Consider the following 23,870-nt stretch of genomic DNA (forward strand, 5'->3'; position numbering starts at 1 on the left):
AAGGAGAAGGGGCGGGCCGGGGCGGGCCGAGGCGGCCGGGGGGCGGGGACTCGCCTTGTACTGGGGCGGCTTTTAGTGCCGGCCCCGCGCCGGAGCTACGGACTCCCGCTGTCGCCGCTGCCACTGACGCCGGCTCAGCCGCCGCCTCGGCCCCCCGCTGCCTCAGCCGGCCGTCACCATGAATCAAGACCTGCAGAAAGAGCGGGCCGGCGCCAGCTTCAACCCGGAGCTGCTCACGAATGTCCTGGACGGCAGCCCCGAGAACACTCGGCGTCGCCGAGAGATTGGTGAGGGCAGCTGGCCAGGCCTCCTCCCCTCCTTTCCCGAGCAGAGTTGGCGGTTCCCTCCGGGAGGAGTCGGGGGTGTAGGGCCCTGTAGGGCCTAGGCCACAGCCTCTGGCCTAGCTTTAGGGGAGCCACGGGACCCCCGCACTTCTAGGGGAGGCTGTGGCGGGGGGAATCGCCCATCCTGAGAGAGGACCTCTGCCCATGAGTCTGAAACCTGCTGTTATCCAGAGAGCTTTAACGGAGCCCTGAATTACTTGCCTTCCTCTTGGTACCCTTTAATTCCCTTTCAGAGAACCTCATTCTGAAAGACCCAGATTTCCAGCATGAGAACTTGAATTTCCTCAGCCGTAGCCAGCGTTACGAGGTGGCTGTTAAGAAGAGTGCCACCATGGTGGAGAAGATGAGGAAGTTTGGCATCGCAGATCCTGATGAAATTTTGTGGTTTAAAAAGTAGGTATGCTTTAGCTTAAGAGCGAGGGCCTAAGCCTGAACCTTGAATTCGCCATCTGTGGTATCCTTTTTCATAGTGTTTGGCGTTTGAAGACTCAAATTCACATCTTTTCATGCCATTTTAAAGTTCTATGTGTGGACAATAATGTTTACTTTGATATTTAAGCCTTTTAAAGGGCTGACGTTTGTGGAAAGCTTGTCGTTGAGGTGCTGTAATTTTCTTTCTCAAGAATCATACACATACGGTCCAGACCTCTCAATTTTGAGCGATTTAAATGTAGAATGACTTTGCTGCTTCTAAGAAGGAGGCCTGCTAAATTTAGAAGCTGAATTTAGAAGGATGTTTTCCGTTGCAAAGACCGAACATTAAATATTTTGGAGCAGTAACAGATTGTATTTTCATATAATAATGTAGCTCTTGAGTTTAAAATAATGGAAAATATGGATGGATGAGGAAGAACTTTAGTCAAACCTCAGAATGGATATGAAGTATTCTGAGAACCCCCAGCTTTGTTGAATCTGGTGAGGGTATTTAAATGGCCCTCCTGTGTAAATGAGACCTCATAAAAGTGGTCCTACTGCTGAAAAGAGTATGTTCTTTTTTCAGACCATCTTTTTGTTGTGTTTTTAGTTAGAAATAAGACACACTTTTTTTTTTTGCCTTTATGTAAATATACACTATAATTGCATAATGTTAGTATGATTTTTTGACTTGCAGCATCTCATTTATTATTGGGCATTTCCTGTTTTAGGTCTCTACATTTTTGCAGAACTCCAATATTGTCATCAATAGAGAGTAAATGATTTAGATGGTACATATTTAAGAGCCAAGAACAATGAAACAATGAAACATGTACAGGCTCTTGTCTTTATGTTGCAGTAGGCATTCCTCCCTTACACAACTGCCAACTGATACTACATGGTATCTGTTTTTGAGTTTTACCTGGTTATTATTGTCAAGAGGAAATTTACTCCAGACCACACTCAGAACTTCTTTCCATTTTAGTTATAAAAACAGAGTTAATTTCGTAGTCCAGTCAGAGTACTTAGTAACGTCCAAGTGCTTCTTTTTTTAAAGTTTGTAACTTGTGGCTGTGAGGATATTGAGGTGGAGTAACTCCTAGAAAATTACAGTTTTCTGATTTACCTGAATTGAGTTTGTGAACTTATAAAATTAGTAAAATTTGATTTTTCCTTAAAACAAGAGGTTTGTTTTGTTTTACTTTTAAATGGCTGCTGCCGTGTGTTTCAGAGTTAGATTTCATAATCTGTGGTGATGTGTAATGTGTAACTAGGCTCCAGTGAAGTCACAGTGACATAGAACACAGTCCTTTGTGTGAGTTAAAGATCAGGGGACACCAGCCAGGTTTTTTTGCTTTTTTTTTGTTTTTTTCTGTATTATATTTTATGACTCAGGCCTCACTATTTGGGAAAAAGACAAAATACAACCTTTGGCAGGCCCTTTGATGTCCTTTCAGTATTTCTGGGATATGACAGGAAGATCAATGTTTGTTAGAGAATGTTTCATTAGTCTTGGCAATTACTGAACACCATCGATTGTTACTCACACTTGTGTTTTATGTATCACTAACAAACTTAACTGTGATGTACCAGTAATTGTCAGATACATTGGATGTCTTAAATGCTAAAATTGGCTTTGGGGAGAGGGATGCTATAATTAATGAAGTATAGTAATATTTCTCTTTCTAGGCTTTTGGGGCATTTACTGGTCTCTTTTGTATCCAGTTTCCCTATCACAAAATGAAACATGAGAATATTTTGAAACTGACTAAAATATTAGTAAAGTACTTTGAGTTTTCTCAACTTAAGCAGTAGAAGAATTCTTCTCTCCATTCCTTGAGAAAGTAAGACTTTGCTGTTTGGGGTATATACAAATTCCTTTCCTGATCTCCTTTTCTGTAATTTTGTCTTTTAACTATACTGTTGGCTATGTAAAAACTAAAGTATTTTTAAAGTAGCAAAATTCTAATGCGAACCAGTCATGATTTTTTTTTTTTAATCCTTCTTAGGTTTTTTAAAGCTAGTTCCTTGAAAAGCGTCTTCAGGGAGGATTAAACATAACTTAAAACAAGTGCTCAGATGTTGTTCTTTAGTTAACTTCAAGAGGCCTCAAAAAAAAATCTCAGTATGTCAAAAACATAACTATTTGACAGTCTTTATTTTGTGTCACATATTTTTTCCCTCTCAGTTTTCTAGAATTAATTATTTTGTGTCAACATCAGCACTTTACCAACCCAGAGCCTCCTCATTTCCAATAAGGGAATGGCAGTGTCTATATTGCTACTGTTTTTAGCAACTAAATTACTGCTTTTATTTCTCAGAAATTCTTGCAGGTTCATTTCCTCCTTCAATAAAGCATGGCTATTAGGGAGTGCTATGGTGCCCTTGCCTTTGAAAGGCCAGTTTTTACATTTACCTCCACATTATCCCACCTTAGTGAGATGGGTATGTTTTTTGCAAAGCATCTTACTTCTCTCTGTAGAACAGCTGCTGTGAGAGTTACCTAGAAACTCACTTGCCTCTTCTGTTCCTCCGCCTCCTTTGCCCTCTTTCTCTCCTTGCAGTCTAAGTTAACGTTTAGTATTTGTGTGAAAATCAGAGAACTCAGGGTTAAAAAGCATTTTTGATGTTGGCTAGTCCAGGCACTCCTTGAATGTTTGAATCTGTCCTCAGCACCGTTTTTTTTTTTTTTTTTTCTTTTTTTTCTGACTCTTTGTGACCCCATGGACTGTAGCCCACCAGGCTCTGTCCATGGGATTTTCCAGGCAAGAATACTGGAGTGAGTTGCCATTTCCTTCTCCAATGTCCTCAGCACCCTTAAAAGGTGGTGGTATGATTTTAGGGCCTCCCCAAAGGTGAGTTGTCAGCCTACCCCCTCATTCTCTTGAATTTATGCTCTGGTTGCTCTACAGGCCAGGACAGGGTGGTGGAGACACTGCTTTCTGTCCATCCCTTGAAACCAGCATGAGGGTCAGTTAGATGATGCTTACTTTGTGCCTTAAGCTGTTTATACAGATAGAGCTGACAGAATAGACCCCTATAAGATCTCTAACCTGGCATGGCCGAGGCTGACCAGTGTATATGACTTGTATTGACTACTTCACAGATTCTTTTAGGGGAAAATCATTAAAGACTGAATTTCATTAAAGTTCGAATTCCCTTAATCTGGACTAATTTTCAGAGACCCTTTGTGATTTTTAACATATTCACATTACCTGCTTTACCCATCTGTAAGCTCTGAAGACCTTTATAGATTTGTGCTTTGGCCCCAGAATGTATACATACTATCCTGGACATTTGCTTTGGTTACTATGGAAAAATAGTTTAAATTATTCTTCTTTAGGACATTTTGTTAACAGCTCAGCAAATGTAAGTGTTCTGTGGAGTTTCTTTTGATTTTCAAGACAAGTAAAGCCTAAAAATAAAGCAAAAACGCACACTTATGTTCCAAGAAATCAAACCAACAAATAACACCAATAAAATAATAAAAGAGGTCTGAGGCTAAAACATGGGTAAAATTTGCTTCCTGGATTAAGTGTGAAACTCAGAATCCTGGCCCTGAAATGACTAGGGGGAGAAGAGATACCACTAGATTTTGCTGTTGGCTTTTTAGGTAGCATATGATAAATATGAGTCTTAATTTCATAAGAAAGGGGTTTAAGTTTGTCGAACCATCATCCTCCGGGCCATACGTGTCTGGCAAGAATGGTGGTAGAATGCAGTTTCTAGAATAAGGCTGAGAACCTTTTCTTTTCTCTCCTGTAGACTACATTTGGTCAATTTTGTGGAACCTGTGGGCCTCAATTACTCCATGTTTATTCCTACCTTGCTGAATCAGGGCACCACTGCTCAGCAAGAGAAATGGCTGCATTCATCCAAAGGACTCGAGATAATTGGCACCTACGCCCAGACGGAAATGGGTCACGGTTAGTCCACATTTGAGGGTCAGTGGGTAGCCCAGTCAGGTCTTCAGTTAACAAATGACTCTGGGCATTTGACTTTTTTTTTCCCTGTTGGAATTTTATTATTAAATTGATAAATCTTAAAGTTCAGCCTGTTTCCTCATAGTTTATTTCCCCATAAACTGGTCCAAGATGCTGGCCTGAAAGACCTATCATTGTTATTTTTTACCGTTGATGTGTACACCCAGTTAAAATGGGTGTTGAGCAGTTTGGAAAGGTGGGGTTGAAAATATGGCCAAGTGCTCCATTGTGTGGGTGTCTTATTTAAAGACTTAGTTGGAAGTTCTTAAGAGGCTTCATGCCTCAGCAACATGTGGAAGATGCTTTGCTTTAATGAAGTTAAAAATGTGGATTTTAATGAGGCAGAGGGTTAAAGTGGTGAAGGCTGCTAGGGGGGTTGGAAAAAAGTCCATGATGCTCTTCATTTCATTTCTTTTAATTCATTTTTCTGTACTTGCCCATGGACTTTGAATTAGCAGGAATTCTTGGTTAAATTGTTGTGAAAACTTTTAAAAAGTTTTTGTGTTTGGTCTTGTGAAACAAGTTTGTTTTCATAGACAGGGCCACTGATGGGCTTAAGGGTCTTGAATTTGAGCTGCCCAATGTCATTCCTAATTATCAAAATGTTTCCCTCATGTAAATAAAGGAAAGCAAAGAAAAGGAAGGAGGAAAGGATGCAGATATCAGGGACATTCCTCTTTTGTGTTTGACTTGGTGCTTTTTGGCTTGTGAATTGGTTTAAGTAAATGTCCTTTCTCATAATGCCTATGGGCACTGCAGATCCTGGTCATAGGACAGTATTATGAACACCCTGCCAGGCACTCCAGGATGGTCAGCACTGAGATGACAGACCTGAGGGAAGATGTCCTCAGGGTAGAAAGATCACATTCCTAAAGTGTTCCTCTCTTGGAGTGTGTGTGGGTGTTTCGTAATCTTGAAATAGCTTTGTGGTACAGAATCCTTTTTTGTTTGTTTGTTTTCAAATTCATCATTGAATTTATTTGACTTTAAGAGGCATACTGTTTGCCAGAGACATTAGATGTAAGCTACTGTGAAACTAAATGAGTCTGATCTGTCTGTCTCTTGTTGGTCTGTCTTATCCTTCTGCCTCTATTTATGAGGTATATTTCCCATGTATATTTGAAGGAAGAGAAGAAGAATTGAAGACTTAAAACTTCATTGGTTTGAGGAGCCCCGAGGGTTGGATTAAGGTCCTGTGTTGCTCTGGGCAAGATTGTATTTGTTAGTTTTCTTTCCTTTCTTCCTTCTAGTTTCTGAATGTTTTCTTGTGTTTGAAACCAACTTTGTCTTAATCTCTATGGTTTATTAGAGAACAGAGGTTTAAAATTAGGTCTTGTTTCTTGCTGGAACTTTGTCAGTTCATATTGTGCTTCTCTGAGTGCTGTTCTTTTCCTAAAAAGCCAGTCTGTTGGCTAATTAACATCCCATGAGAGTATAATCTTATCGAGAATATATAAAAAGTACTTCAGCATCAGTGGGATTGGAAATAGAGCAACTTGTACAGGATGATGATTTGACTACTTAAATTCTGAGACTTTGAAACATTGGTCAACAGTGATTATCTCACGTTCTTACTGTAGCTGTAACATTCCAGTTTGGGATTCTTTGCCTCTAGGAAGCCTCTGAGAAGTGAAGAAACTTAAAAGTACTCAATCATATTCCAGGATCCTCAAGAATCTTAAAATTCAACCACCTGCAGAAAATCTAGCTCACCAGTGTTCTCTCTTCCTTCCTTTAAACACACTCCTGTCTGTACAGGCACACATACTGCGTCTGTGGATCTGGCCTGGACCGAGGAGGGTACCCTCTCCCTGGGGCTCCATTGTTAAAGAGACTGTCTGGGACATGGTCTAGGGTTAATTATCTCCTGACCATATGTCTCTCCAGGTCACAAAGCAGATAGTGTCTTGGTCGTCATGATCATATCAAATTCTGGCCACTTCATAGGGATTCTTCTTGCCTTTTCTGTTATTGTTATAATTATTAAGGGAAATAGAGCTTCTGTAGTACATACTTATCATCCTTGAGGATGCTGCAGTATCTTTGCAGATTCTCATCTCTAATACTAAAATGTGAAAATACTCTACCTTTGAAGCTTGAAAAATAGGTCATGCACTTGATCTTGTTCAAGTCCCTAATCTTCCTCTTCCTGGATCTCACTGCTCTGTCTCTCCAATAGCCTCCCATCCTCTTTTTTCCCAGAGTGATTCCCTTCCCTGTTGGCCTTCCCATGAGACTCGCTCTCTGGATATTCTAATTTCCCCACTGTTAGTAATAACAATATAAACATATTTACAAAAGCTGTGTTCTTTGGGTTATGCCTTTGGAATATCTTTCTCAGAGATGAATGACTACATTTGAAGAGAATGAGCACTTTATAGATTTTGTTGCACAAGACATGGAATAGGTTTTGATATATTTAGTGTACTCGTGTCTCCTTTGTCCCATCAACATGGTGACTTTGGTTTTTTGCTACTTTATATCTATCTAAGAATTAAAGTTTTCATTTACCAATGCTAATGAGCTTGGATATTACTCTCTGCATTTCATATGTATGAACTGGCATTTTCTGAATCGGCATGTTGATCTTAGAAAATGATATTGTTTCTATAGGTTCTGTTTTATTAAATGTATTGGCCTCAGTGCATCCGTCTCTGACTAGGTATAAGTTTTCTTCTCATATCTTGGGTAATTAGCTTCCATTTTATTCCCTTCTTTGTTTGTTGAATTTGTGTTTAGTGTTTTTACTTGTGTGTGATACAGTGACCGTCTCAGAAACAGTGTTCATGTTTATTAACTAAGAGCTCTTTCACTTGATTACGTTCTTTCTAGTTTATCTTAGAGTTTTGTAAGTTTCAATTTATTTATGGAACCTTAAATATATTACATTAATTTTTTTCTTTCTGTTTTCTCTAACATTATAAGCTTTGGCTCATTGTTGTTTTAAAGATATTTAAGAATCTGATAGAAAAAAAAATCTGATAGGATAAGCCTACTATTGTTACAGCTTATGTTTCAAGATATATGTATTTAGTGTTCTTGCACACTTATCTTTTTGATGAATTCTGATCTCAATTTATCAACTTATAGAATATATTCTATAGGAATTTAAAACCTGTGTTACATTAAATCCCAGTATTTCCTTGGGAAGTATTAATTTTCCTTCGTACTCTGAGCTAAGAATTAGTGATTTCTGTTACTCGGATCTTTCATTCATTCTACTAGGTATTTATGTGTTTTCATAATTAAATCTTTAATATTCTAAGCTAACTTCTTTAAAATTTAAAATTATTTTGTTGCTGTTATAAATCACCTTTCTCTTTAATAGGATTTCTATTTGAATGGTTCTAATGGATAAAAATGAATGATTTTTTTTTTAGCCTATACCTTTTCTAAATTAATTTATGATTGATGGTATTGGTGTTTTGTTGATTTCCTAGGATTATAATCATGCTGTGCATTGAGTTGCTATTTTGATTTCTTCCTTTCTCATATGTTATTAATCTAATCGTTTGTCCTCACTACTGGCCAGCCTTCCCAGCCCTGTGTCATGTAGGAGATACGGGGAAAGCCTTTTGGTGTTAATCCTTTTGAAAGAATTGACTGCAGCTCCTTACCAAGTAAAATGTTGGTGCTTTGCAATTATAAAGTAAATTAATTTAAAATAATTTATGATCTTTATCATGCATAAAGGTTACAGCAAGTATCAATACTTGATTTAAATCAAAAACTACCCAGGTAACTTTGTCCTTGTAACGTTTCTACATTTCCTCCACTTCTGAATAATCCTTACCCTAATTACAAGAGACGTTTTACTCCTGGAAACAACTTTCAGCTTCAGAACAGTTTGTGATGATAGTAGTTTTCCCCCCGCCCTTCTCAGTGTGCTCTGTGGTAACCCTTGGTGTTGGTCATTATTCCCTGATATACACCTGCCCATGATGAGTCTGAAGGGTGCCTCAGAGCGACCTCTCCTTCACCAGGAATTGCTCTGGTTTCTAGCCATGGAAAAGTAGGCTGTCAGCACTGAGAGTGGTTAGCCTCAGGCCACAACTTTTGGCCGTAGTTCAGAGTTCTCTTCTTATAGCTCCTAGGCACACGTTTAATTTTTCTTCCTGCACACCATTCCTTTAAAAACAGGACAGTTGACATTTCTGTTTGTGAGTGAAAGGTACTCTCTCATCCCAGGAATGTTGTTTTTCCAAGGATTTTCCACAATTTAAAAAAAAAACAAAAAACTTTTTATTTTGAAATGACTATAGATTCATGCTGCTGCTGCTGCTGCTACTAAGTCGCTTCAGTCATGCCCGACCCCATAGATGGCAGCCCACCAGGCTCTGCCATTCCTGGGATTCTCCAGGCAAGAACACTGGAGTGGGTTGCCATTTCCTTCTCCAATGCATGAAAGTGAAATAGATTCATAGGAAGTTGCAAAAATAGCCCAGAGACATCCCATGGACCTTTCACTCAGTTGCCACCAGTGGTAGTATCTTACAGGATTTCCAGTTTGATGCTTCCAAATCTTAACTGGTTTGGCAGGTCTTTCTAATGTCCCCACCATCATCCTCAGCCCGGATTACACTAGAAGACATGATTAGACTATGAGATTCTTGTCCTAATTTTGCCATGATCTTTTTTTTTTTTTTTTGGCTGTGCTTTGAGGCCTGTGGAATTTTTAGTTTCCCAACTTGGAATGAACCTGTCCCCTTACTCTCATTGGAAGCATGGAGTCCTAACCACTGAACCACCAGGGAAGTCCTGCCATTATCTTTCTGACCTGAAAACACTTAATTCATCTCAGCTTTTAATTTCTTTGTAAAATGAGGAAGTTATTCATGCATTTTTTGATTTTCATGTGATTGGTTAGCTGAAAGCTCAGCTCACCCCAGCCCTTGTGAGAAGACATCACAGATCAGCTCTCACCTAGAGCACCCTCCCCCTGATTATTTTCCTCCTCAAGTGGAACAGAGAAGTTTTGAAACTGAAATGTTTAGGCTCATTTCTAAGATAAAGAACATAGTAAGAGCAACATAGAATTGATTAGTTTAGAGCTGGAGTTTAGATAAAATGCCAGTAGCATGCAAAATTACAAAGCTGTATAGTATTATTTCCTATTAGAAATAAATTCACATAAAAGCCTAGGGCACTTGCAAATTTTAAATGGAAAATAATGACTTTAGAAATTGGATTTTAAATGACAGTTAACATGTTTATTGTAATTTTGATAATTCCCATATGACTGTAATGGAGCACTTGTTATGCATGAATCTGTTATTTGTGAATATCATGATCTTCACTAAAAATTGCATGTCTTTTTATTTCTGAAATTAACTATTGGGGTGAAGAGCACCGTCAGTTTTTGTATTAAACTGTTTCAATAGCATGTGGCTGGTATTTTAATGAATCCGAATGAAATGACCAAAATTATGTGGAGAATGTGGATTAATGCTGGATGTTTTATAGACAGAAAAGATTTCCAACCCAGAAACATTATTATTAGATCCTGGAAAAATTTTTTCCAAGAGAACTTCTGTGTTCTCCCGTCTCAACTTTTCATTAGAATATATGTCATTGTACAACTTCAATTCTCCATTCCATCAAGCCTCTTCAGAATTTTTATTTACCTCAATTGCAAGGCTGTAATCCTTTGCCTTGGTCACATGGTCTTGGCTGCACAGGCTTTGGAATCAGTTTCCAATCTCTGCCAAGATTAGTTATTTTAGAAATGCATCGCATTAGAAAATACTTCTCACCAATTTAAGAAAAATGGAAGTAACCAAGAGTTATAATGTAATACAGAAAGGGGCAGTGCTCCCATCCATGATGAAGTCTACTCAACTAATTCATACTTAACAGAAGGTATTTTTTTTCTCCTTCCCTTGCTGTTTGTTCAAACTGCTGATTCTCTCACACCTGATGACTCTCAAACACCCATCCTTGGTATTTCTTTGAAGCTTTGTGCATCGAGGGCAGCCTGGGCCTCTGGATCTTCACTTGGGCATGTTCCTGCCCACCTTGCTGCACCAGGCAACCGAGGAACAGCAGGAGCGCTTCTTCATGCCTGCCTGGAACTTGGAGATCGTTGGCACTTATGCCCAAACAGAGATGGGTCATGGTATGGTGCATTCAGTCTACCTTCTGGGTTGGGTGGGGCTCTGCAAGCCTAGCGCACATGGAGCGTCCATCACATGCCAGCGGTGGTGTCTCCACAAGCTTTGTGAGATCTGTTTAAATGCAGTCTTTCTGCAGCGCTCCAGGTTTTCACATGTGTAAGTCTTGGCATAGACAATGCCTTGGTCAGCAGAAATTAAAGCTTATGTTATCACAGATATACTGATCACTTATTCATGGTTCCCCTTCAGCAGATCAAGAATTAAGAGTTAGGTCTTACTTACTAAGTGGTTTTTCAGGTTCACTGCATTTGTACAGAATTTGTATAGAGTCTGAACCCATCTCTTTTTCTTCATTACTATGATTCCCTTTGGTACTGATACCTTAATGAACTTACACATATTCCAGAAGAAATACATGTTAATAGCATGTGTGCTAAAGGGAAGTGAGTGGCTTATATAACCAAAACATGCAGCATTTTTTACCTTGACATTGTTTGTGTTGATTCACTACATTCAGTAAACTTCTAAAGGTGGCTTTGGCCAAAGTTTAGTAAAAATAAGATAAGTTGTACTTCCAGGTAATTGATTTCACATTCTGTATGTATCACCTTACTTTTTTTCTTTCCATCCCCCACCTACCTTTCTCTGTGAACTGGATGGGGCTCAAGCTGGTGGCTATTCCTGGTAGCACTCATTCTGTATTGCTATTTGTGTTTGAATGGTATCCATTCATCTACTTCTGGCTTCTGTTTGCCTACTCAGAGGTTTCAGAACAGCTGGTCTAGTGTATATTTGCTCTTTGTTCCTTATTCCTGTAACAGCTTCATCTTAATTTGATTGTTCATTTGACTTTCAGCTTCGATGCTAAAGAGTATTTTACAGGATTTTCCTAAGACACAAAGTGAAATACTATTTGGTTCAGTTGTGCATTTGAAAACACGCTTCTGGCATTACCTGTTGTATAAAAATTTCTTCTTTGGTGAAAGGAGTCTTATTGTCTGATTCCTTGATTCCCACCCAGGGGAAAGTTGTTGATCACCCATAAAATAGCCATTTCTGTTATTCAACATGGAAGTTTCTGAATGTTTTACAATTAATTTTAAGTGGTGAATGAAATCTGGCATTATCAAAGCAATCGGGTAAGAAGTTCTCATCATTGACTTCAGGATAGGGAGAGGGTCACTTAGAACATTTTTCTGTAACTTTTTTCAAAGAATTTTGGCACATTTGTATTAGGATTTAAGGGCTTGCCTGATAGCTCAGTTGGTAAAGAATCTGCCTACAATACAGGAGACCCCAGTTTGATTCCTGGGTCAGGAAGATCCACTGGAGAAGGGATTGGCTACCCACTCCAGTATTCTTGGGCTTCCGTTGTCGCTCAGCTGGTAAATAATTTGCCTGCAATGCGGGAGACCTGGGTTTGATCCCTCCTAGAGAAGGGAAAGGCTACTCACTCCAGTATTCTGGCCTGGAGAATTCCATGGACTGTATAGTCCATGGGGTCGCAGAGTCGGACCTGACTGAGTGACTTTCACTTTTTCATTAGGATTTAAAACACAGATCCCATCCATCTCCAATAAACATGAAAGTGGTGAACCAGTCAGGAATAAATGAAAGCCTAGTGTTGGAAGCCTGCAGGGTGAACTTGGACCTTATTGTTGGACTTTCAGAAATTTAAAAAAAGTCACCATTTCAGGTCTTCTTTTCCCCATAATGGTTATAACTTTTAAAACTTGTTTTCCTTTCTAGCATTCACTCTGAAATAAATTTTCAGTTTACGAGAACTTTAGCTGCAGTCTCTTCGTGTCATGTGTTATCTCATTCTTTGTTATAATACCGACTTCCAGAATGTTGAATTGGTGTGGTAGACACAATACAAATGAGTTGAAATTGGCACACCGACAACTTAAGAGATGCCTTTAAAAGGGCAGTTAGCTTCCCTATTAAAGTCATAGCCTGTGATCTCAGGAAACTATGATTCTTATCTGTCTTTACATTTTCTTTTGGTTGAGGTAAATAAATGTTCCCTATCCACTGCTGTGCAGTAAATCAAATATAGAAATGGAACATGCTTGACATTTTTATTTTCAGCTTAATACGAACTACCTGATTTAAGCATCGGAAATTCAGGATCTTGGTTATCAACCATTTGTAGCTCATCTACAGATGTTTTATTTTTAGAGTTGTTACTCTCTGAGATGCTAGCACTTTAAAGGAACTGGGCAGGAGATTTTACCCTGTAACTGTTTTTTCCCATATTCTATCTGAAGTAGGTATAATTCATTTCCTTAGGAACCCATCTTCGAGGCTTGGAAACCACAGCCACTTACGACCCTGAAACCCAGGAGTTCATTCTCAACAGTCCTACTGTAACCTCGATCAAGTGGTGGCCTGGTGGACGTAAGTGAATTTTTTTTAACAGTAACTGGTTGTTTTGAAGACTTATTATAACATTGTGTTTAGAATGTAGAGCTTCTATGAGAATATAATTTTGAAATATAGAAAAAACTCTTATGGCTTAAACTATGCTGAGCTTTTCACATTCTCTTGTGTTACCTGTTACAGATATTTATACACTTGTAAAGTGCAGAGGACAGCTGTCAATTTTGCTGCTTTTCATACATTTTTATCTAAGCATTCCCTTGTGTTAGCGTAACTTCCATAATCATCATTTAAAGTAATTTAGTATTCCCAGTTTGGTTAGTCATTTATGTATTAAAAAGTATTTGAGGGACTTCCATGGTGGTTCAATGGCTAAGACTATACCCTCCCAATGCAGGGGGCCTGGATTCAATCCCTGGTCAGGGAAATAGATCCCACATGCTTCAACTAAAGATCCCATGTGCCGCAACTAAGACTTGGCACAGCCAAATAAATAATCAAACAGAAATAGAAATGAGTATTTTTAAAAAAGAAAAGTATTTTAGTTTTTAAATTTTTGTTACAAATAGCTTTGATATGAAATTTATTTAATATTGTCTTCTATTCTGAGTTATTATTTTAGGATACATATATTTCAAATGAAGGATTTTGTTATCCACATTATATATTTTAATATGTGGTATTACATTTTGATAAGGAAAAAAACTAGCATGCAATAAAAGGGAAATATTTCTGGATGCACTAACCAAAAATCTCTTAAAGCAGCTGTATCCTATAGTACAATGGGGTGTTCTGCATTGGTGGAATATTCTCTGTCTTTGCTGTTCAGCGGGGTAGCCACTGGCCACCTGAGCACTGGAAATGTAACTAGCTGACTGAGGGACTGAATCTTCTATTTTATTTAATTATAATTAATTTAAATGTAAATAGCCACATGTGGCTAGTAGCTACTGTTTTGGAAAGCCCTGCCTTAAGGGAGAAAAAGGAAGTAATTTAATATTCTATGATTATCCTAAAAATGTCTTTATGTAAATGAATGAAAAATAAGTAGAACAAGTAAAACTATCTTCTTTAAAATGCTATCAAATTAACATGTTGTCTACTTTAAACTTAGATAATGTTATATGTCAATTATATTCCAGTAAAAATACACACACACACACACATTTTTAAAATGAAGGCTTACTTTGCCAAAATGTAATGAATTTTGCTATTGATGGAATCTTTGTCTTACAATTAACATATGTTTTTCTCTCTTTTGTTTTTGTCTTTTGGAAATGTAAAACGTTTGCTCACTTTCCTCTCTTATTCTCTTTTATGTTGTAGTTGGAAAAACTTCGAATCATGCTATTGTACTTGCCCAGCTCATCACTCAGGGGAAATGTTATGGACTACATGCCTTCATTGTACCTATTCGTGAACTTGGGACCCATAAGCCTTTGCCAGGTTAGGATTATCTAATGTTGAGATGGAAAATTAAACCAGTCACTATCTTCTACAAAAAGTATAATATATTACTAAAGAAGAGGAGGGGAGCCAGGAATTCCAGAACATAAAATACCGTGTGACTTTCCTTTCATCTGCGGTAGGTATTACCGTAGGAGACATTGGCCCCAAATTTGGCTATGATGAGATGGATAATGGCTACTTGAAGATGGACAGCTATCGTATTCCCAGAGAAAACATGCTGATGAAACATGCCCAGGTACAGTGAGATGGAAAATAGGAGCAGACGTGTCAGACATGGGGGTTTCAGTGGCCATTGATAATCACAGGGTTGGAATGGTCTGTCGTTTGGAAGGTAATAGCAGATTTTTTTTACTTCTGATGATGCTTTTATTGTGACCATGAACTCAGATCAGTTGACAAGTGTGAAGAGCATGTCTTGGTTTGCTAAACCAGTGGGGCTCACACTTTAGCATACATTAGAGTCGCCTGGAAGGCTGGCTAAAACCTAGGTTACTTAGCCCCCAGAGTTTCTGATTTAGGAGGTCAGGGTAAGGACTGAGCATCAGGTGGTGTTGATGCTGCCTTTCTGGGGACCACATTTTGAGAATAAACTGCCACTTGGGTTTAACAGAAGGAAGCATCCGTCTCATGTTCTTTTTCCAGGTGAAGCCTGATGGCACGTACGTAAAACCCCTGAGTAACAAGCTGACCTACGGGACCATGGTGTTCATCAGGGCCGTCCTCGTGGGAGAATCCGCTCGGTGTCTGTCTAAGGCATGCACCATTGCCATCCGATACAGTGCCGTGAGGCATCAGTCTGAAATCAAGCCAGGGTAAGGGTAAAGTCTGAGATGAGCTCAGTACTAAAGGTCTGGCGTGAACCCCATCCAGATATCAAAATTCCCAAATGTGATGTGGAGAAAGTGCATTTATTATAAAATTAGCTAGGATGGCAGTGTACTGGGTCTGCTACTTAGAACTTAAACTTCCTTAAGTGGAAAGATGAGAATAAGCACCTAATTATTACTTTTTAACCTTCTAAGAAAAACGATAATATTACTAGAGCTTTATAAGTGAAGTGTTCAAAACACTGAAGGTGTGGTGTGAAGGTTCTAATTGCTGCTAACAATCACAAATTGGATGTGGTGAAAGTGACATTAAACTTGATTCCCTGTTGTGTTCCTGGGCATAGTTTGTTCTTATTACTGCCTACTAATTGGGCATGACTCTTTGATAAACGTTTTACTCTTAAAGAAGGAATAAAGAAATTGGTAAGAGCAGACTTTTTTTTGCATGCTCAGTGGACCTTCTTAGACTTTAAATATTAAACTTAGTGCGCTGGGTCTTCTCATATTAGTGGTCAGAATATAGTTTATTCTACCAGCTACATCCTTCAACATTGCCTTCCTCCTGTGAAGTTAACAAAGTTTGGTTCTGTATGTTGCCATGAGAATACTGTTTTCATAGTCAAACTGGAAAGACTGGAAAGATTAAGAAAAATACGAATGTCAACTAGAAAATCCTGTTCATGTGTTCAACAAGGTGGTTCAGAGTGTGGTCTTCTGTAGCCACAAATAGCCTAGATTTAAATCAAGAATCTGTGACCCCAGGTAGGTTCTTAACCTCATTTTCCCCATCTGTAAAATAGAGCTAATAAAAATCACCTCACAGGATCTTTGTGAGGATTAGATAAAGTAATCTATCAAAGTGCTTAGTCCAGAATCTGGCATGTAGTGAGCTCTGTATAGGCATTTATTTATTTATTTTTGTTGGTTTGTTTTTCCTTTTTTCATATACTTTAGTGAACCAGAACCACAGATTTTGGATTATCAAACCCAGCAATATAAACTTTTTCCCCTCCTGGCCACTGCCTATGCCTTCCAGTTTGTAGGCGCATACATGAAAGAGACCTATCATCGGATTAATGAAGACATCGGCCACGGGGACCTGAGTGAGCTGCCTGAGGTCTGTGTCTGGTCTCTGTCCCTTGTGGGAACCCTTCTCGTTCATACTTCCTGTGGGGTCGTGTGCAGAGAAAATTAAACATTGGGATACCTTGAAAAGAATCCATATTTTTATGGATTTATCCATGTTTTTAAGTTTCAGAATTACTGTACTATGTTGGTCCTTTATTGAGCAAAAAAAGTGGTGCCATTTTTGGCCACGTAGAACAGTTCAGAAGGGAATGTGGTAATGTTACTAGTTTAGACTAAATATTAGTTTAGTTATTAGTTTAGACTAATCAGATGAGGATATTTTTCAGTTTACATACATGGCAAGTGATTTGTTTGGTTTTTGTTTATTGAGTTTTTTTGGCCACACTGGGCATCTTGCAGGATCTTAATTTCCTAATCAGGGATCAAACCAGGCCCCTGGCAATGACAGCACAGAGCCCTGGATGCCAGGCAATTCCCTGGCAAGTGATTCTGCAAGTGACAGTTTCTATTAAGTGAGGTTCAGTGTGTCTATTTGGAATGCAGGCTGTCAGCACCACAGACATCCTGATGGCCTGTGCTTCCCCCTTCAGCTTCACGCGCTCACCGCTGGGCTGAAGGCTTTCACGTCCTGGACAACAAACACTGCTATTGAAGCCTGTCGGATGGCCTGTGGCGGGCATGGCTATTCTCACTGCAGTGGACTTCCAAATATTTACGTCAATTTTACCCCAACCTGCACCTTCGAGGGGGAAAACACTGTCATGATGCTGCAGACGGCCAGGTAAGAATCTAAGTCATGATTTCTATCCTGTGTTCTCAGGAATGTCCGAGTCCTTTCCACTGATACCTGTTCCCATGTTTTCTCTTTGCGTTATGTTTGTTCCTGAAAGATGTCATTTTGCCTTCCATGCTGACCCAGGATGTTTATCTTGTGCTCAGACTAGTACGAAACCCTGTCACATAGTTTGAAGTCATTACAGGAGTTCATCTTATTTCTGTTTCACGAGAAGCACAGTTACTGAGAGCATGTGTCCTGGTGACTTCTAGGTTCCTGATGAAAAGTTACGACCAGGTGCACTCAGGCAAGTTGGTATGTGGCATGGTGTCCTACTTGAATGACCTGCCCAGCCAGCGCATCCAGCCACAGCAGGTGGCCGTCTGGCCAACCGTGGTGGATATCAACAGCCCCGACAGCCTGACAGAGGCGTACAAGCTTCGAGCAGCCAGGTGAGTGCACCCACAAGAGCTGGGACCGGCGCTACAGGGGCCTCGGGCCCGGGGCCTAGGTGGGAGGCACGAGTATTCACCGTCACCTTCTTGGGCTCCAGTTTTCCAGGTTTTTTTTTTTTTTTAAAAAACAGATTAGTAGAGATTGCTGCTAAAAACCTTCAGACTGAAGTGATTCACAGAAAAAGCAAAGAGGTAGCGTGGAACCTAACGTCCATTGACCTTGTTCGGGCAAGTGAGGTCAGTGATGGTTCTCCTCTCCCCCCCCCCCCCCCATCCTTCACCAACCTGCCTCATTTTCTTGGTACAGAAACCTTATCACTGTTGAATCTTTTTCAGAGATTCTTACATTCTGGTGTTTTCCTTATATCTAGGCACATTGCCACTATGTGGCAGTTAAGCTCTTTACGGAAAAAGTCCTCCAGATTCAAGAGAAGTCCATCCAAGCTGTCCTAAGGCGTTTGTGTCTCTTGTATTCTTTGTATGGAATCAGTCAGAATGCAGGGGATTTTCTTCAGGTCAGGATTTTCCAAGTTTAAGTCCCTTTATTTATTTACTTCTTAATTTTTTATAGAAAATAATTTTGGTTTACTTTGTAGTTGTGCATATATGTGTGTCTGTATATTCATAAACATCCATCTGTATACGTACCTTATAACGTCTGTGCTTGCTTGCTCATTTCTTCCGTTTAGGGGAGCATCATGACAGAGTCTCAGATCACCCAGGTGAACGAGCGCATAAAGGAGCTGCTGACTGCGATTCGCCCTGACGCAGTCGCTCTGGTGGATGCATTTGATTTTCAGGATGTGACACTGGGCTCTGTGCTTGGCCGCTATGATGGGAATGTGTATGAAAACTTGTTTGAATGGGCCAAGAAATCCCCACTGAACAAAACAGAGGTAAAAAAAAAGTGTCTTACACCTTTTGAAGTTATTCAGTTAAATATTAAGGCAGGAAAGCCCTTGGAGAATGACCACCTGTGGAAGCTTTGCGAGCTCTCATGACCACTTCAGACAGTCCCTTTATTTGAGAGAAAGGTTCTGAAGGGAACAAGATCTTTCCTATAGTATGTGGGTTTTTAGTTTCCTTAACTAACAACAATTCAAAAATTTCAAACATATACACAAATAGAACATTGCAGTGCATCTCCCTGTACCCTTCCTTGATCGTGTTTCAACAACTGTCTGCTCATGACCAGTTGCATTTCATCTGAACCTCCCAACTGAGAATTATTTTGAATCAAATCCAAGGTATCAGGTAATTTTATTCATAAATATTTCAGTATATATCTGAAAGATAAGGATTCTTTTTTTAAAAAAGCATAACCACAGTACCATTCTCACACCTAAACAAATTAACAATAATTCTTTAATATCATGAACTAGCCAGTCAGTGTCCAGATTTTTCCCACTTAGCTCAATTCTCCCCCCACCCCCCTTTGATTTTTTTGAATCAGGATCCAGATAAGGTTCAGATAATTTTTCGATTAAAAGTACGTTATTTTGGGACTTCCCTGGTGGGCCAGTGGTTAAGAATCCACCTTCCAATGCAGGAAACGTGTGTTTGATCCGCGGCTGGGATCCCACATGCCGTGGGGTGACTAGAGAGCCCTCGTGCCACAACTCAAGAAGCCCCTGCACCACAACAAAGGGCCTCTGAGTCACAGGAGTCAGTGCAGCAAAAAAAAAAAAAAATGCTATTTAAATTGCAAGCTCCTTCTCAGTAATATTTTCTCTCTCCCTTCCCTGCAGGTCCATGAATCTTACAAGCACCTAAAGTCACTGCAGTCCAAGCTCTGACATGGCTTGATGATAAGTGCAGTCTGCCCCTGAAAGTAGCTGTTCTCCTTACACCTGTCACACAGATCTGCATGGAATCTTGATCAAATTCAGAAAAGCTGTAGAGCAAGTGATAAATTGACCCTTTCCTCTTTTTATAAATGAAAAAAGAAAATGAGCAGATTTTGCAAATTAAAGGAAAAAACCAGATGTGTTTTACAAGTGCAATTAACACTGAAAGAGACTATTAAGCATTCAGAAAAAGCTTTAAGAAATGCAGTGCAACTTCCATCTGTATTGCTGCTGATCCCAGGAGGCCAGGACTTTTGATAATTAGTAAAATTTAACTACTAAGTAGTTAATTATTTTCACATCTTAGTTGCTAATCATTGGATATACAAGTGTTTTTAAACAAAGGTGTTTTTTTAAGCAGGTAGAACCCTTCCAAGCTTTCTTGCTCATGTCCTAACACAGCTGCCAGGGGCCCCGGCTAGAAAGCATGAGTGAAGAAGAGAGACTGGGGAAAAGAAACTAATCAGGAAATCTGTGAGTTCGTGCCTGATGCACTGACACCTTTCCTGCCTGCTTGCCCTCCTTTATTGATGTATTGCTCCTATCTTAAGTGTTCACAGTAGCATCTTTCCAACCTGAAGATTTCTTGAGCACATGCTCCTGCAGGGTCCCTGCCCTGTGTAATTCAGAACTAAGCTTCCGTTGGAGGGTTCCCTAAATGGTCCTCTAGTAGAACTATAGCTCCCTTTGCCTCAACTTCTCAGGAAGAGGGAGGCAGTCAAGTCATCTCTACATATAACTTTTGGCAACTGATGAGATCTCCAGATCAGTCATTTTGATCTCCCTCTCCTGCGAAAGATGCTAAAGAAAGGAGAAAAATAGTCACAGTTCCTTCTTAGAAGAATAAGGGCGTGGAGAGCTATCAGTTATGGTTACTGTAACTTTGGTGACCATGGTAACTATGTTTTCTAGAACAATCCAGATTTCCTATATTCTGGCACTCTGGCAGAAGCCATTAAAATGCTTGGAGGTTACTGTATCTGGCCTTAGAAAAATAAAAGCATCACTCATTGCCTCTTATACCCAGGAAAGTCCTTTGGACAAACCATGTGTTCTGATTTTTTAATCAGAAAATATAATCATTGAAACAGTGGCTAAAGGATAAATGGAAGCTCCATAGAATGTTTCTTATGGTGTATCTGGTTTTATCTTCAGTATGTTTCTAGGAGCTTTATCTGACTTGCTAAATTGTCCTTTCAGCTGAGTCTAATTTATACAATCATTCTATATTTAAAAGCTAAACATGTATCTCATGATGAATTTTTTCTTCAAATCAATGTAAAACAAATCACTTAATTTTTTTGTTGTTGTTAAATATATTTGTAACCTCTGTCTCATGAAGCCAGTTGTTCTAGAGTCAGTCTTGAGAATGTAGTATGTAATTCCCTTCTTGGGACCTTACATAAAATCTATCCCAGTGAAACTAGTAATAGGAGACTTTAAGGTCCAGCAGAAGAAATACTGCCTTTTGACACAAGCCTTAATCTTTCCAACAGGAGAACTAATTGATAATTGTGTTAACATTGAAGTAAAAAAGCACTCTGTAAATCTCATATGGGTATCTCTTGGGACTAGATCAGATTCTGGGAAATAACAGTAAATTCAGATTGCTTAATATTAACCTGTTAAATATAGAATTGTTTCCAGTTAGTGGTTAAAAATCTTATTCACAGAGGGCTAACCCATGGCCAGGACATGAGGGTTTTTGAAATGACACCCACACAATCCAGCTGCATAGGTCTGGGATCTAAGCAGTTTGAAACATGGTGGTGGACTCTGCCAGAGCCACCTTCAGCCCAGCACCGTGAGTTTTATTTAAAAGCTAGATCTGATATTGACAGTATTTTTATTAACATTGGAATACTTTGAACTTTAGTCACTGTAATTAAAGAATAAAGGTACCATAAGACCTAAAGAATTTGTCACTATCAAGATGGAAAGAATGTGCCACATAAAATTAGACTTAAGTTTAAATTATGAAGAATTTTAAGATGTAGATTTAGGTAACACTAAACAATAGAAGGAAGGAAGGAGCAGATAGCCCTAAACCTGCCATGATGCTGTCTTTGTAGAGGATCTGGGTGCTCTGTCCATGCAGGAATATGGGTTTGTTGGTTTCTCATAAAGCAGCAGCAGACCCAACTTGCTGTCCCTTAGAAGCCAGACTTTGCCACAGATAAGGTTGGTTCTGTTGGGTTCTTTTGTGAGCCATTTTCATAAAGAGACAAATTTCAACCTAATCTCCAAAATGATGATAAATCTGAGCAGAATTAATGTTTCTATTTGGAGAAGGAAGTGGCAATCCACTCCAGTATTCTTGCCTGGAGAATCCCATGGTTGGAGGAGCCTGGTAGGCTACAGTCCACAGGGTCGCAAAGAGTCAGACATGACTGAGCGATTTCACTTTCACTTTAATGTTTCTATTAGATGATACTGACATAACCCTTTGAAGATTCATGAGGTTTTTGCTGTTTGTAATGGATGAAGTTTGCTACATCCTGAAGTATTTGGATTTCTACTTCATATCTACTCAACAGACACTGAGGTATACTTCAGTGTTTGGACATAAGTGACCTCAAAGCACAGTTGGTCCCAAAGCCTTTGCGGGCCTTCCTGTTCTTGTCTTCAGAACATCATACCACTAAGTAGCAGTTTATCTTCAAGAACATTCACTTAATTGCAACATTAACCATGTTCACATACTTTCTGAGAACTTACTGGTTGTAATTTCAGATAATATACACCTGGAGGCATTTAACCATTTGTAACATTAGCGTGTTATTAGAACTCAATTCTTGGATTTTCTACAATGCAAGGCTTTGGTTGGGGAAATATTGATTCATAATCCTTGAGTTCTCTAGGGAACAAAAATTCCTCTAATGACTGCTGCTCAGAGTCCTACCCCTTTCTGAGTTCTTTCTATCCATCTCAGTTAAAAAAAGACTAGATGCAGATGGTATTGTGCAAGGTATGCCTGGGGTTATAGATTGTCCTCAAGCAGTAGCTGCTGCACCAACTGGAGAGGAGCCTTGCCAGGAAACTGATGATTCTACTTGAGGCCAAGAGTCGAGTCTCCTGACTGAAAGGTTTTCATGGAAAAATGCAGAGATCAACTAATTGAATATTTATTATTCCATTCCTAGAGGATTAGACCAAGTCACCGTAAATGAATAAAATGTCTTTTCATTTTAAAATACTGGTAGAGTTTTTGCTTATAGCTCTCCAAACTCAAATTTTCATTATTATTCCTGTGGTCCATGATAGTAAATATAGAAACATATAAGGAAATTTTAGGGTTATCAGATGTTAGCCATTGCAGATTGCAAATTCCTAGGTTTCAGGGAATTTTTTATTTTTATTTTGTCTTACATGTAAGTGGATTATCTTGAGGAAAATCATGGAACATTGGGAGGGATACTAAGAATTCTGAAGCAAAACAGTTTAACCACGTTACTATCAACTTTCACAGATTAGGTAACAACGTGATTGTCCATCCTCTGCATAATATTCCAACTGGTGACTGATTGCTTGTAAACATTTCCAATTGCTATGAATTCAAGGAAATTACTTTGGTGCATATAATTTGCTACCTTCTTACCCCTTTAACTGTCATGGTTTGAGTTTGGTTCCTACCAGGTGAAGTGTATTCAGTATGTATTGTTCCACATGCCTGGCAGGACATGTCAGTGAAGGTGGGAGTACTGGAGGAGGTGCACAGGTTGAAAGACTTGAGTCATGGTTGGACAGTGGTGACCCACCAACCTTCGAATAAGCCAAACCACTAACCCCATCTTCCTTTGTAAAATTGAAAAACCCTTAATAAACTCTGTAATCAACACAAAAAGTGTTACTGTCTTTATTAGGTGGTGGTGTTGGGTTTCATCCTGGCTTCACAGCTTTGGTTTTCATAACTGAAGGTCACAGCCACTTTCCTAGTCTTTATGGTTTCACTGCCCATCAGTTTTCCACTCTTGACACATTTCTCAACGCCCTCCACCTTTCCACCAGTCAGCCCTCAAAAGGATGCTGAAAGAACTTTTTTTTTTTTTTTGGCTGCACCGTGAAGCATGTTGGATCTTACTTCCTAGACCAGGGATCGAACCCGTGCTCCCTGCAGTGGAAGTGCAGAGTTTTAATACTGGGCTACCAGGGAAGTTCCTGGAAGAAATTT

The 23,870-nt window shown here is 39.3% G+C and overlaps 1 protein-coding gene across 3 annotated transcripts; it reads left to right on the forward strand.

The window, feature by feature from the left end:
- The first annotated feature begins 1 nt into the window (after position 1).
- ACOX1 (acyl-CoA oxidase 1) lies at positions 2 to 23,543 on the forward strand. Of its 3 annotated transcripts, none has more exons than XM_043905463.1 (14): positions 2 to 287; positions 578 to 737; positions 4,524 to 4,684; positions 13,147 to 13,254; positions 14,563 to 14,682; positions 14,826 to 14,941; positions 15,349 to 15,518; positions 16,488 to 16,650; positions 17,213 to 17,403; positions 17,670 to 17,849; positions 17,984 to 18,089; positions 18,224 to 18,367; positions 18,542 to 18,748; positions 19,601 to 23,543. In XM_043905463.1, exons 1-14 carry the CDS (start codon positions 179 to 181, stop codon positions 19,646 to 19,648), a joined length of 1,983 nt encoding a protein of 660 aa, XP_043761398.1. In that variant the 5' UTR covers positions 2 to 178; the 3' UTR covers positions 19,649 to 23,543. The 3 variants fall into 3 exon arrangements, with proteins under 3 accessions (XP_043761398.1, XP_043761397.1, XP_043761399.1); XM_043905462.1 differs by lacking the exon at positions 4,524 to 4,684 and adding an exon at positions 10,696 to 10,856; XM_043905464.1 differs by lacking the exon at positions 2 to 287 and adding an exon at positions 10,696 to 10,856 and having other exon boundaries at positions 599 to 737.
- Positions 23,544 to 23,870: the final 327 nt, after the last annotated feature.

The sequence above is a fragment of the Cervus elaphus genome, chromosome 5 (genome assembly GCF_910594005.1).
Source record: "Cervus elaphus chromosome 5, mCerEla1.1, whole genome shotgun sequence".
Lineage (NCBI taxonomy): Eukaryota > Metazoa > Chordata > Mammalia > Artiodactyla > Cervidae > Cervus > Cervus elaphus.

Coding starts and splice junctions, on each gene's coding strand:
- ACOX1 (XM_043905463.1), top strand. CDS start 179: ATGAATCAAGACCTGCAGAAAGAGCGGGCCGGCGCCAGCTTCAACCCG. Junction 4,685..13,146: donor CCAGACGGAAATGGGTCACG/GTTAGTCCACAT, acceptor TCATTTCCTTAG/GAACCCATCTTCGAGGCTTG. Junction 16,651..17,212: donor ACCTGAGTGAGCTGCCTGAG/GTCTGTGTCTGG, acceptor TTCCCCCTTCAG/CTTCACGCGCTCACCGCTGG.